The 14,355-nt window shown below is 37.2% G+C and overlaps 1 protein-coding gene across 1 annotated transcript; it reads left to right on the top strand.

Moving 5' to 3' along the window:
* The first annotated feature begins 1,852 nt into the window (after nt 1-1,852).
* Nucleotides 1,853-14,271, top strand: fzr1b (fizzy/cell division cycle 20 related 1b). Its single transcript, XM_082173804.1, has 15 exons — nt 1,853-2,100; nt 2,617-2,761; nt 4,038-4,139; nt 4,268-4,331; nt 5,431-5,558; nt 5,725-5,801; nt 7,468-7,573; nt 9,060-9,137; nt 9,218-9,283; nt 9,379-9,481; nt 9,987-10,168; nt 11,884-12,117; nt 12,199-12,303; nt 13,636-13,728; nt 13,817-14,271. Exons 2-15 carry the CDS (start codon nt 2,687-2,689, stop codon nt 13,856-13,858), a joined length of 1,455 nt encoding a protein of 484 aa, XP_082029930.1. The 5' UTR covers nt 1,853-2,100; nt 2,617-2,686; the 3' UTR covers nt 13,859-14,271.
* The last annotated feature ends 84 nt before the right edge of the window (nt 14,272-14,355 follow it).

Below are 14,355 nucleotides of genomic sequence, written 5' to 3'. Positions count from 1 at the left end.
ACAGTAGTAGATTATTTACATTCTAAACAAATAAGAATACCTGTTTATACTTAGATTTAAACTTTGATTATATCGGCTACTCCACATAAAAATGTGAAATAATCAGAATGTGTACATTGTTTGATGTGTAGACACATAATATTATATATTAATATAGACTTGTATTAGTCACATGATTTCTTGGGTGTGCCTGATTAAGGTGATCACCTGTATCTATTTAAAGTTGACTTCACTATTACATTAACATTGAGCCTGATGAAGACCTGAGGGTCGAAACGTTGCTTGAGCTTGAATAGCTTGAATAAACTCTTTTGGAGCAGTAATTTTCAGTGTGCGGACTTCACACTTCTTTATTTTGTTTATATCATTTAGTTGTCCTGCACCTGCGCCCAATTTGGGTGTTTGGGATGTGCACACCATCTTTGTATTTTACATTAAAAATATACCTTTTAAAAATGTGTGTTAAATATACAGAATTGTTCTATAGTCTAATGCAATTACATCAGATTTTACTTTAAATTACAGAAGAATTAAGAGTAATCCCTTTCATTAAATTACAGTATTAATGTTCTAATACTGTAAAATTACAGTAATAATGTTTGTACTGGTGAGAAATATGAAGACCTCTTTTTGTCTGGCGCTGTTGCCATGGTGACTCATAATATCTGCGCTCCATTGATAATGGCTTTTTATAGTTGTGGTGCACGCGCTTAACTCAGAGTAGGTCAACTCAGAGTTGATTGAACTAACTAATTTCAGCTGTTCTGTAACCGAAAACTCAGAGTTTCTCATCTCAGGGTAAGTCAACTCAGAGTTTAAGTTTTGACTCAGAGTTGGTTGAACCTCCTTTCTGAAACAGGCCCCTGATCTCCCGTTGCATTCAATGCGATGATTTGTACAAAGACTGTGAAGGATACTGGGCAAGTGGACAAAGAGGAAAACTTCAGGGGTTCTACTCTGAAAATGATTTTGCTGGATACTGCTGCATGGACTGTTTTTATGTGGCTGGAGGCACAATATGATTTTCTATGACAATATTAGTGCCAGAAATTGTGGATTGCCACAATTGTGTTGCCTTTCAATAAAAAAAAAAATGTGTGATAAGTTTGCTTGTAGTTAATTTGTCTCAAAGTATCATAAGATATTTGACAGTAGTGCATTTAGCGGTTTATTAGTGTTGTCAAAAATTAATTTGTCAGCACATCAGGCAATATGACATGAACAGATTAAAATTATTTATTTAAAACATGAAAAGATGTTTAACAATATTTATTTAAAAAAAATGTTTTAGACAAAGCACAATTTCAAAAGAATAGCTATATTAGTACTTGCTCCACAGTAGTTGAGGTGGGACAATTAGAAAAAAAACAATACATTGCAATATGTTTTCTAGCAATACATTATCAATACCTTGGCATTAATGCATATTTAAACTTGCTTTACTGAATACAGACAAAAACGGGCGTTTTGAAGATGTCATCTCAAAGGTTTATGTTCATGAACAGGTAAGAGTCAGTTTAGTTTATTTGAGTATGTTCAGTTAAACTTGTGCGAGATCGATTAAAAAGCATACGGAACTAATCGCATACTTTAATCAATCTCGTGGTCATTTGATGTCATCTCGTCATATCGCGGAAGTGGGCGTAACTTGAAGTGAAGTGACGTAACTTGAAGGGGCGTGACTTGTGGCGTGACGTAACTTGAAGGGGCGTAACTTGAAGTGACGTAACTTGAAGGGGCGTAACTTGAAGTGGGCGTAACTTGAAGTCTTGCGGGGTGCAGACAGATACTATTGTTAAATCTAGCCTCTCCTCTTCTCTCACTGCGCCTCTTCTGGACGTGCGCGGAATTACACTCTTTCTCCTCACAGCTGATTTGCTCGCCATCTTGACATGAACATAAACATTGATACCCTCTGCTCAATGATCGTACTATTATCTCCAAAGACCGAAAAATTTACAGCACATTACCAAAACTGCCTTAATCCTTTGTTGCAGCATCGGGAAAAAGCGAACTAACGTTAGATGTTTAGGAAATCATTGCGCACGTAGCTGAACACACATGTCAGTATAATGTGGGTTTCCTGAGCGCTTGCCTAAGGTAAGATGGTTTTCATTTCTAATACGAGGTGTCAAGGTCTTCTACATCTATTAAACTCGGAAAAACGTCGTTATCTTGTCATAATGTGAGATGTAAATCTTCATTTAGATAAGCGCTGTAAGCGAGCTGCCATGGCAACTGATTACATTCGCGTGTTTACAACCCTCCTGCTGGCATTAATGCGCTCTTCCTCTATTAACACTCGGTCTTTTTAATAAAGCCATCAGGAATTACTTAAAAACGTGTGCTTTAGATTGCCCATTTTGTTAATGTAGTGTTATGCTTGTTGTCTATCAGATTTTGTAATGACTTAAATTAGAATTATTTTTAATAAACCAGGTCAGAAACCAGTTCAGGTGTGAATACAATCAATGTGATGTATTGATATATAGAAATGACAGACCTTTTATTGATGAGAGGTTGACACTCACTGACAGCTGTCATTGGAACAGATGTTTAGAAAATAAGTAAAGCATTATGAGTGTTATCAATCACGCATTCATCATTGTTCTGTAGGGATGGGAGACCTTGGAGGACCCCCATCTGCAGACTGATGGAGAGAGTCTAAATGTAGTTTACAGTAGAAATGGACCAGGACTATGAAAGACGCCTGTTAAGGCAAATCAACCACCAGAACGTCCCAGAGGGCCACCCGTCCAAGGTAAGCATGAAAAGACCCTTAGAACTCTGTTTATCTTGTAACTTGATCATGACATTTTTTTTTACATTTAAACTTTTTTTTTTTTTTTTTTTTTGTGAGCAAAAAGAAAGAAGAAAAAAAGAAAACACACACACACACACACACACACACACACACACACACACACACACACACACACACACACACACACACACACACACACACACACACATATATATATACGCCCAATTTTTAATAAGATTTGTATGGAAGCTTCTTTTCACCACGGAATAAAAGTGTAAAAAGGTAATTGTGACTTTTTATCTCACAATTCCGACTATTTTTTTCAGAACTGTGAGATATAAATTCACAATTGCAAGTTATAAAGTCAGATTTAGCTTTTATTGTTTTCTAAAGTTTTTATTAAAATAATATATTAATGGACATCTTTAAAATGGTTTCTCCTGAAATAATTGTAGATTTTTTTAGATAAAATTGAATTCTATATAATTGTTATTGTTACTATCGTTGTTATTCTTATATATTAATGTTTTTGTATTATTGTTTGTTTTTTAAGACAAAATTGTTAAATTATTGTAAACTGTATTGAATCGATATATATATATATATGAAATATGGTTGATTTTGCCCTGAATATAGCCATTGCAGCTGATATAGCATTTAATCATAAATAAATAAAATTACCGCATGGCACAAGCTGATTGGCCTCTGCTGATTCTGCAGCCAATAAGATTGCTTGCTCAACATTTAAAGAGTCTGTTTCAGTGTTTGCTATAGGCTAGTTCCTCTGAAAGCCTCCACCTCCCCCAGCTCCACCTGCCTAGATCTGCTCTGAGATTTATGCCTGTCTATTTATGCAGCAGCAGCATATCTTACATATACATCTACATCTATATTACATCTATATCTCAGCTCAGTTCAGTGTTTATTTAATGTCGATGTTACAATGTTAGTGTTATCCAGCTCAAAATTTTGTTCTCATCTGATAGTGCCAGTACAACTGAATCAGTCAAACTAATGAATATGAATTGTCTTTTAAACCCCAGTTTGGTATTTGATAATAAGATTAGATCTAGAATATTAAGAAATATATTTTGTTTAAAAAAATTTATTACAGCACATTTTTGCACCTGAATAATGAATTTCAGAGACTTTTGTTCATTCCATTTGATTTGTATTAAATGTGTTCATTAAAGAGAGAAAAATGGTATTTAGCAAAACATAAATGTTACACATGATGATTGTCAGTCCCAGTTATGTATTACTGTTTGTGCAGTCAGGGTATGCAGCATGCAGTCCAGTTACGGTGAAATCAGGAGACAGGTTTATCCCCACGCGTGCCGGGAGCAACTGGAGCATAAACTTCCACTATGCCAATGTAAGTTACCATTCATCTGAACAGTTTACACTCATCCACAGTAAAAAATTAATGATAGATTAAAGCCAGTGCATTATTGTCATTGCACTGCTATAAACTCACGTTCATTTTTGCTTTTTTGTTTGTAGGAGAACTGTTGGACACCCAATCAGAATCAGCGGGCGAAGGATGCCAGTACAGACACAGGGAAAGGTGAAGTCATTCTGCATCGTTTTTTACATGCCCTCGATTTTCACAGCGAAACAATATATATCTAATTCAGTCATGAAACTCTAGAGGGCGCAGGCTGATAGGTACTTTACATGCAGTCTCCAAGCAATCACATCATTACCTCATGGCACAAGCTGATTGGCCTCTGTTGATCCTGCAGCCAATGAGATTGCTTGCTGCGATAGTCGGTGTTACCGGTATTACATGGTGTTCAGCCGCAACACCGGTTACATCACTTGTCTCCCCCTCACCGTCACTTAGATTTTTTATAGTGATAAAAATCATTTATGTCAGTTTGAGACCAGACTCTACAATTATAAACTGAACATGTCTGCATGAGCCGAACAAGAGTCGCAGCACGGATCAGCCGCAGGAGTCAGGTTTCACCTCACTTCGCCCATTTCGCCTCGCTCTTGACTGACAAGACGATGGCGGAAGATTTGGTTTCGAAGCGAAATGTAAAAGCGCACATTTAAGCGAGTTTTCATTGTAATGTTTTGTTGTTGTGTTTTTCATTAAGAATAATAATGAACCCATCATTCAAGCAATTGTCGCCCCTCAATTGCTGCTGTTTTCAGTTCATTTCTATGGAAGTTGAGCGTCCATTGGGAATAACCGAAAACGCTCTGCTCTGCGCCAATGGACACGCACCGCAAGCGATTTAAAAGCGAGGTGGGAAAAGAGGGAAAAACTCCAACATCAACCTCCCCTCCCCCGGTGATACCGGTATTACTGGTGTTGTCACATGTCGATTAACCGGTGGGAAAATATTCTCACTGTCACAGTCCTACTCAACATTTTAAAGAGTCTGGTTCAGTGTTTGCTGTAGGCTAGTTCCTCTGAAACCCTCCACCTCCCCCAGCTCCACCTGCCTAGATCTGCTATGGGAGTTATGGATGTCTATTCATTCAGCAGTAGCATGTCTACCAAATAGAAGTTCAGAAGAACAGTGTTTATTTGATATATATTTTTAAACAACTCATCCTTGCTGAATAAAATTATTAAACGTAAAAGAAGTGTATGTATGTATGTGTATATATAAGAAGAAAATAACAAAAAAAAGCATTATTGTGTTTTACAGATGCTGTGGCGTATGCTGCACTGCTAAGGAATGAGCTGTTGGGAGCAGGAATCGAAACCGTGCCTGATCCTCACACAGATGACCGTCGACACACCATCCTCACACAGGACACACACAGCCTCTTCAGGGTGAGTTTACATGGCAGATCCATGTGAGATTCATTGCCATGTAAAAAGCTCACTGGAGAAGCATGTTTGTCTTCTGCATGTTTTCTGCTTGTTCTCACATTGAGTTTATATAAGTTTTAGAACTTGACTCTTGTTGTATAACTCTTGTTTTTCTTGTGTCTCTCAGTACACCATCCTCACAAAGAGAGTGCCTTTTGACAATGAAATCTCCCCCTATTCCCTCTCTCCTCTCAGTAACAAAAGGTATCATTCTTCTCTAATCTCTGCAGTAATTCAAAATAAAATTGAGCAAATGATAATTTATTATGTTTGGACTGCAAACTCATTTATTTGAGCACATAAAATGTTTCGACATGTATATTGAATTAAGTTTATTTTTATCACCTTTTTGGAAATTTGTTTTTAGGAAGTTAGCGGCCACAAATTAAGAATTCGTTCCTAAAACTAAATTCAGAAATAGGGGAACAAATTAGTACAATGTGGCCACGAGTTACCTAAAATGAGGGAATAAATTAGTACAACATTGCCTCGATTTAACTAAACGAGAGAATGAATGAATAAAAAAAAATTTCCTCTTGCATGTCATGTGTGGGGCTCCGTACAAAAATACTGTTTAAAGGGGTCATGAACTGGATTATTTTATTATTTTATAATGTTTCCTGGGGTTCCCTTATATTGTTAGTATTATTTGTACATAAAAAATTGTCATCATTTGGAAATAAAAGGCATTTTTCCTACACTGATTTTAGCCTCTGATTTGAAGGGGCGTGTCTGTGAGAGACTTCCGTGTAAATGCCCACTGCTGTGATTGGCTGACATGTTTGCATATGAAATAGCTAGTTACATGTGGAAATTTCTCGTAAAATGTTACTATGTTTTTACTATTACAGCTATCGAGATTAACGATTTGTGAAAATTGTTGATTATAGTATTATATTTTAGATCTATTCCCATCACTTGAAAGGTTGCTGTGATGAGTATTGAGCAGATGACAGACAGTCTGTTGATCGCGCGAATGAAGTGATCTCATCATTGCAACGCAATTTCTGCACTCTCACGAATGCTTTCACCAAATAAAAATGCAAACACAATGAGATTATTTTCATCCTACTAAGAGAAACGATGTGAAGTTGATCATTTAGTCACTGGCTTGTTTTACTGATGCATAAACAGTATTGAACGATTTTGAGAGAAAGATCTGTCTGAACTTGAATAATTCAGAAATCACTGATCACATATCAGGCATTAAAATAAACATTGCTGTTTTATTGGCGTTGCTGGCAGATCCATATCGTAAAAGTCTGTTTGCAAAGCCTGCGTCGGAATTGCGACTGATTTACCAAATATATAATCCAAAGTGAAATGCACTGAATACAAACAAATAATGCACTTCTGAGACATTCAGATTGTAAAAAAAAAACAAAAAACTTTCCTAGTGGAAAACTTTACCTCGTTTGGAAGACAATGGTATTGATCCTGTGTCGAACTTTACTCGTTCTGTAACTATTCACTATTCAGTGGGCGGCGCCAAAGACGTGGTGATATTCTTCTGCAAAGGCGGTCTTTCGCTGCTCTGACGTCATAATTCCACACTTTTCAGATCCTGTCGTTTTCTGGCCTTGGTTTCAATAAAAGCTGTTTTTGGAATAACAAGGAAGTTTTGAAACTTACAGGATATCTTTATTGCGTAACGACCTCTTAACTGTCAAAAGATCAAGAGAAATTTGAATTCTCAGTTCATGACCCCTTTAAGAAAATGATTTTGAGCTGTTTTTCTATGTTTGTAACACAGACTTTTTTTTACAACATTATTAATTTGATCCACATTATAGACGTGCCTGTGAATTTCTTTGAAATTTAACTGGGATTAAAAATGTGAGATTTTTTTATTTTTATTTTTTGCCTGCAGTCACAAACTATTGCGTTCACCCCGAAAGCCAGCACGCAAGATTTCCAAGATCCCGTTCAAGGTTCTTGATGCCCCAGAGTTGCAGGATGACTTCTACCTCAACCTGGTATACTTCATTTACAAAGCTCCATATGTTAGTTTTACAGGTATTAAATAAGGGATAGGGGTCTAAAGGTGTCACTGTGAAGGTACATTATTTTTACTTTCATTTTGCAATAATGACCAGCTGACCATAAGAAATTGGTTGCCTGGGACAGCTGTCAGTAATATAGTCTGCCTGTCATTATAGAAAAATATTTAACTGGAGAATGTGTTCATTGACCAATCAGAAGTCAGAGGTATTTCAGAAAGTTCTTTAAAATACTATTTTAGCACTATCCAGACCTGACGTGACACAGCGACAGGCGATAAAAGATTAGTTAATCAGAGTTTTTGTCCTAACCAGTCACGACAGCGATACGCAACATTTATATTCTAGAAATCGTTTCTGTTTCTGCAATTAAATGACCGGATTTTTTTTTTATTTCATTAAAATTAATGTACTGAATTTTAGTTCGATGTTTTTTATTTAACATTTTGTATTTTTAAGGGGATATTATGGTACTATATTATATTTACGGAATAGTTATGATCCTTTTATTACCTTTTGACCACTTTTTGAACATAGACCTGAAAATGAAATTTCCAACTTCCAACTCTTCCAACTCTTGAATGCTTTGGCGCACATAAGTTTGGTCTCTTTTTAAAGACGACTCTTGGTAGATTATTGCTGAAGTAAAATAGTTAAAAAGGTAAAACTAAAATAAAGTTATAGAAGTTTAAGTTTATTATTATGAAAAATGCATTTAAATAATAACTTTTTTAACGAAATATATATTTAGCAAAACATGTTTTACGCTAAAACTGCGAGAAAATCAAAGCCATAAATCTAAAACAGTTGTGATTTAAATTTTAGATTGATATTTCAAAAAATTTGCTTTCAATAAGATTTTGTTTGGGCGCAATACCATACGTTTCCAATAGATTTAGATTCCTATTCGTTTCCAATGCGGTCATTTTTGACCGTCAAAAGTACAAGTGTGACTATTTTTTCAGGGTCATTTAACCTTTTCAAATCATGTCCATGATTTTTTTTTTTGTGTGTCCACATGGCAAGTACCGAAACCTTTACCAAGTTTCGTTCCATTCCGATGAAGTAAAAAATTCTTTAAAAAACCCAAAAGTAACATTTTTTATCTAACAGCACCAGAGGGTTAAAATAATTTAATGGGAGTATATCATTATGCTTGACCTTTATAGCCATACTGAAATCCACAATGGATAATTCAATATTTATGAATTTGATTGTGTACGTATCCATTTCATTGCGAGTGCAGTGCGCTTGCAGAGAGACTCCGCCCACACGCTGTTCTGATTGGCTGTGATTTTTGATTGATTTTGTCGCGTCTGGTGTGGACAGACTAATTGCTTGTCGCTGGAATCTTATTGCACCCCGTCTGGTTAGGACATGGCGTAATTGTGCTATAGTCTCCATAATATGCATGTTAACATTTGCTGTGTAATAATTTGATTGAAAATGTTTGTGAACACAGGTGGACTGGTCAGCTGGAAATCTCTTGAGTGTTGGTTTGGGGGCTTGTGTTTACCTGTGGAGTGCCTGTACCAGCCAGGTATGAGACCGACTTTAAGACGTGATCTGGTCTGACTGTCAGTAATGAGCGTTTCATTTTACACTTCCAAACTTTCACAGGTGACGCGGTTGTGTGACTTATCTGTGGATGGCGACTCTGTGACATCAGTGTGTTGGAATGAGAGGGTCAGCACAAACCTCTTACATGTTACAAAAAAAGATCTAACGTGTGTGCTTTGTATATATCCAGGATAATATTTACTTCTTTGCTGTTCTCTCAGGGAAGTCTGGTGGCTGTAGGGACCCATAAGGGATTTGTTCAGATTTGGGATGCAGCTGGAGGGAGGAAGTTGACCAGTTTGGAGGGACATTCAGCACGCGTAGGTTTGTGTCATGTGACAATCACTCACTTACTTAAAACTTGAACTGGTTTTAGCTTACCCAAAAAATGAAAATTCTGTCATCAATTACAATGATGAATCGCCCTCATGTGGTTCCAAACCCAATAAATGTTCGTTCATCTTCGAAACATTCACCATATTTGATGTGCTCTATGTATTAATGTTTATATGTAAATAAAAACCTAAATTAAATATTTTCATCATATAAAGCGATCAAGTCTCTTCAGAAGGCTTTGATTCAACCACTCGATTACGTTTTGAAGCTTCAAGAGTTTTGAGGGACAGAAATCTCTTAGATTTCATAATGAATATCTTCATTTGTGTTCCGAAGATGAACAAAAGTCTTACGTGTTTGGAACTTTAAATCATTCTCAGAACAATTTATCCGATAATTTTTTTTCACTAAGAGAGCTAAGATCTTCATAAAGAACAAATCATCTTCATCATATTATTAAAGTTTGAGTCTCACCTCCTCTCGTGTCTCTCAGGAGCGCTTGCGTGGAATGGAGAGCAGCTGTCGTCGGGTAGCCGGGACAGAGTGATTCTACAAAGGGACGTGAGGACACCTCCTCCTGTGGAGAGACGCCTCCAGGGCCACAGGCAGGAAGTGTGTGGCCTCAAGTGGTCACCTGACCACCAGCACCTCGCCTCTGGAGGGAACGATAACAAGGTCAGTGTCAATAAAACGGGATAATCTAATAAGGAGACATAATTGAACATGCAAGACATGACTAAGTTGGCTGGGAATATGGTTTAATCAAAGATTTTAGGTTTGTGTATGTTGCATTCACACCAAATTTCACATAAAAAAGAGAAAAAGGTAACACTTTATTTTACAGTGTCCTTGTTACACATTACATGTTGTTACTTTAGTAATAACTATAGATTATGCGTGATTATGCGTGATTACAAGTAACTAACCCTAAACCAACCCTAACCCTAAACCTAACCCCTATAGTAAGTACATGTTGTTAATTATTATTACTCAGTCCTTAAATGTATAATTACACTGTAACAAGGACACATTAAAATAAAGGGTTACACTTTATTTTAAGGTGTCATTGTTACAGTGTAATTTTTATTTTGTAGAAACCATGGAAACACCAAAGAAGCTTTAATATATGGTGTGTTTTATTTGACAGGTGAGGACACATTCATCGACAGAAAACTAATCATTGTTATACAGCTCAACACAGTTAGTCTTTTTGTTTGAATCTAGTTTTCTTGATTTACTGCGAGAACCATATTTACCATGTCTAATATGGATCTAGCTCACTGCAGTGTGTAACAAGTGTCTCATATAGCAGCCGCCGAACGAACACACAGAGTAGCATTCTAACACCTTTGAACACAGTCAAATGTATCTAATGGCGCTTTTCCATTACCAGTACCAGCTCAACTCGACTCGTCTCGGCTCGGCTCGCTTTTCGCTCCGTTTTCCATTGCAGATAGTACCTCCACAATAGTACCTGGTCGTCATAGCGACGCCGCAGGAAACTGCCGTGACTTAATCTTCTACGCGACACACACCCGCTACCCACACACACAGGACAATGGAGGAAATCGAGTGTATGCTGTTTTTGGATGTTTTTGTTTTTGCTGTTTTTTATTCAGGATACTCCGTCTGGCGCGTGCAATGATGACGCAGTGAATAGTGACGATTCTCTCTGACCAATCAGCAGTCTGCCGTGTTTTCACGTCACATTTTAGTATCGCCTCAGCTCGCTTAGAACCTCGCTGGAGGTGGTATGAAAAAAAAGTACCTGGAAGCAGGTACAGGTACAACTTTTACACAGTGGAAAACCAAACAAAGGCGAGTTGAGTCGAGCCGAGGGGAGCTGGTACTGTGAAGTGGAAAAGCGCCATAATATGATAAAACAGTGCTGTGTTACCCCACATACATATACACCGGAAGAAGCGTGTATAATATAAGCTCCACTGTTCTCGAGCCGTGTGTCGCGCTCGTCTCTCATTAGCAATCACTCCAGCAGTCTCGTTTCGCTCCAACGGCTTTCGTAACGTTAGTAAATCTTTAATACATTACCGGTCATCCATGAATATGATTTCAGCCCGAGTCCTGTCGTATTCTCCACCGGCTGTAGAGGTGAAGACAACAACTCCCATGATTCCCCGAAATCAAGGTGTCATCAACCTACGCTTTTGTTTTGAATAAGCGACCTCTAGTGGCGAAAAATTACATAGTGTGCCTTTAAACCAAAAAACGAATTAACGCAATGTACATGGACCATTTTAAAGCACAGTTTTCAGATTTATTATTAAGAGCCTAACTTTATCAAAATCAAGACCAATTTCTTTGCAAAACTAATAAAATTCTGTCTAAATAGCATGACACAAAGGAACCTGTGTGTTTTTGTTCTGCTTCAGTTGCTGGTGTGGAACAGCTCGAGCCTGCTCCCCGTGCAGCAGTACAGCGATCACCTGGCGGCTGTGAAGGCCATCGCCTGGTCTCCTCACCAGCACGGCCTGCTGGCCTCGGGAGGGGGAACGGCTGACCGCTGCCTTCGCTTCTGGAACACTCTGACCGGACAGGCATTGCAGAGTACCGACACCGGCTCACAGGTCTGCAACCTGGCCTGGTCCAAACACGCCAACGAGCTGGTAAGAAACGCAACTACAACCTCAGTCACGTCATGTGTTTGTTTTCCCCCCGTGCTGGCTTTCACCATTGATGTCTATTAGGTCAGCACACACGGCTACTCCCAGAACCAGATCCTGGTGTGGAAATACCCATCACTCACCCAGGTAGCCAAGCTCACAGGACATTCGTACCGAGTGCTCTACTTGGTAAGTGTTTTATCGGATCTAATAATCTATTTGAAATAATGTAGGGTAACACTTTATTTTACAGTGTCCTTGTTACATGTACTTAACATAGTGATTACAGTAAATTATGCCTAATTACATGCAACTAACCCTAAACCAAATCCTAATCCTGCCCTAACCCTATAGTAAGTACATGTAGCTGCTTAATATTACTCAGTCCTTTAATATATAATTACACTGTAACAATGACACCTTAAAATAAAGTGTAACCAAATGTAGAAATGCAATTAATTCGTACATGCAGTGACTTAACATACAGACATAAATCTCAGGGTGAAACAACTGTCCTTATAATGAAGAAAAAAAGACTTAAAGAATACAATTCTTGAAACTTTATTAACCCTATAAAGCTATATCTACTATATCATATTTGAACAAATATGAAACAAACACAAATTCCTAGTGCCTCTAAATAATCAACATGATCAGAACTTTGCTAAGAAAAAACTGTTGTACACAATCTTCACGTGTTCTTTTGGCACACGACTTTTTGCTGTGAAATCTTTACTGAATTTTACTTAAGTAAACATAAGAATATATTTTATATTATTAGTAATATTTTAAAACGAAGATATACTGGAGTGAAACAACTTGGGTTTAATGGATTATCCATACATAGATTTTTATGTTAAAATGTGAGTTTCAAATATGATACATCAGAATTTTCCTCTCAATCTCTCAATCATCACTGTATTGCATTGCGTTTTATGTTTTGCCCCCACAGTAAAAAAGATCATAAAATGAATCATTTAAATTATTAAATTAAACTATTGGGTAGTGAGATCATGTAGTATTGGGAGATATAGAGTGACAACTGATATTTATATGTATTTTATGTCAGTAGTCTGCTCAACTGTTATAAAGATCTTATTGATTTGCATTATAAGAATTTCATCTTACATTTTAGCCATATAAATATCAGCAACTGCACCAAATTGCATATTTCTGCTCAGTTTGGGCCTCTGAGTAAAATTAAGGTGCATTTTTTATGAAATGAACAGAATATCTTATTGTGTTTTTTCTTAACGTTTCTTATTTTTTTATTACCTTTTATGTTTAATCGAATCCAATAACAGGGAACGTTTTCCATGTGTACCGAGAAAGCTCACTTTATAGCGTAGTTAAGAGACACCGTGGCTGTCATGGTTGTCTCCGGATCCAGTTTTTAATTATGTACAAATGACCGACGAAGACAATGAGTAATCAAATCTGAGATCTGTAATGTAATAATGTTATCCTGTGTTAATTCAGACACACATCAGAAGTGAATGTACGTGTCTTGGTTGTGTACAGGCGGTGTCTCCGGACGGTGAGGCCATCGTAACGGGAGCAGGAGACGAGACACTGAGGTTCTGGAATGTCTTCAGCAAGACACGCTGCACCAAGGTCAGGCCTGAAGTGTTACATTCGGACGTGTAGTTCGTCCTGCACCTCAACTGTTACCCGTTTCACATTATTTTCGTCTTGTTTCTAGGAATCCAAATCAGTGTTGAACCTGTTCACCAGGATACGGTAATTCACAGAAGTCCATCCAATCACGTGAACGAATGAAAGCCTTTGAACTCGCCCTGTTCTGTGTCCTTGCATCAACTCCAGACCTTCCGACAGAGAGAGAGACCCTAGCACTTCCTCCACTCTTTTTTACTGAGCAGATTTCTGTTTTACCCCTTGAAAATTGAGTGAGCTTGTTGTTTATGTTAAGATTCAGTCAGTTCTTCTTCTTATTGTACATTGTGGATGTCCAAACAGATGTGCTATTGTTAAAGTAGAAGTATTAATAGAGAAATGAACCTATATGACCTATATTGTCATTATCATGATTTCAGTCATGAGGTTATACAGAAATGGCTTATGAAAATTTACATATTTTATATGTGTGTATCAAAGCAGATCATGAAATCTGTGAGAAATAAATGCACTTAACATTAATCCTGTGACTTTTTATGACTAACAGACAAAAGGTTATATTTACTGTACGTCTAGCAATAGTTGTAAGTACACTACTGTTTAAAA

Source organism: Leuciscus leuciscus (genome assembly GCF_965113295.1).
Source record: "Leuciscus leuciscus genome assembly, chromosome: 6".
NCBI classification, from domain to species: Eukaryota; Metazoa; Chordata; class Actinopteri; order Cypriniformes; family Leuciscidae; genus Leuciscus; species Leuciscus leuciscus.
This window is presented reverse-complemented; position numbering and strand designations above follow the sequence as displayed.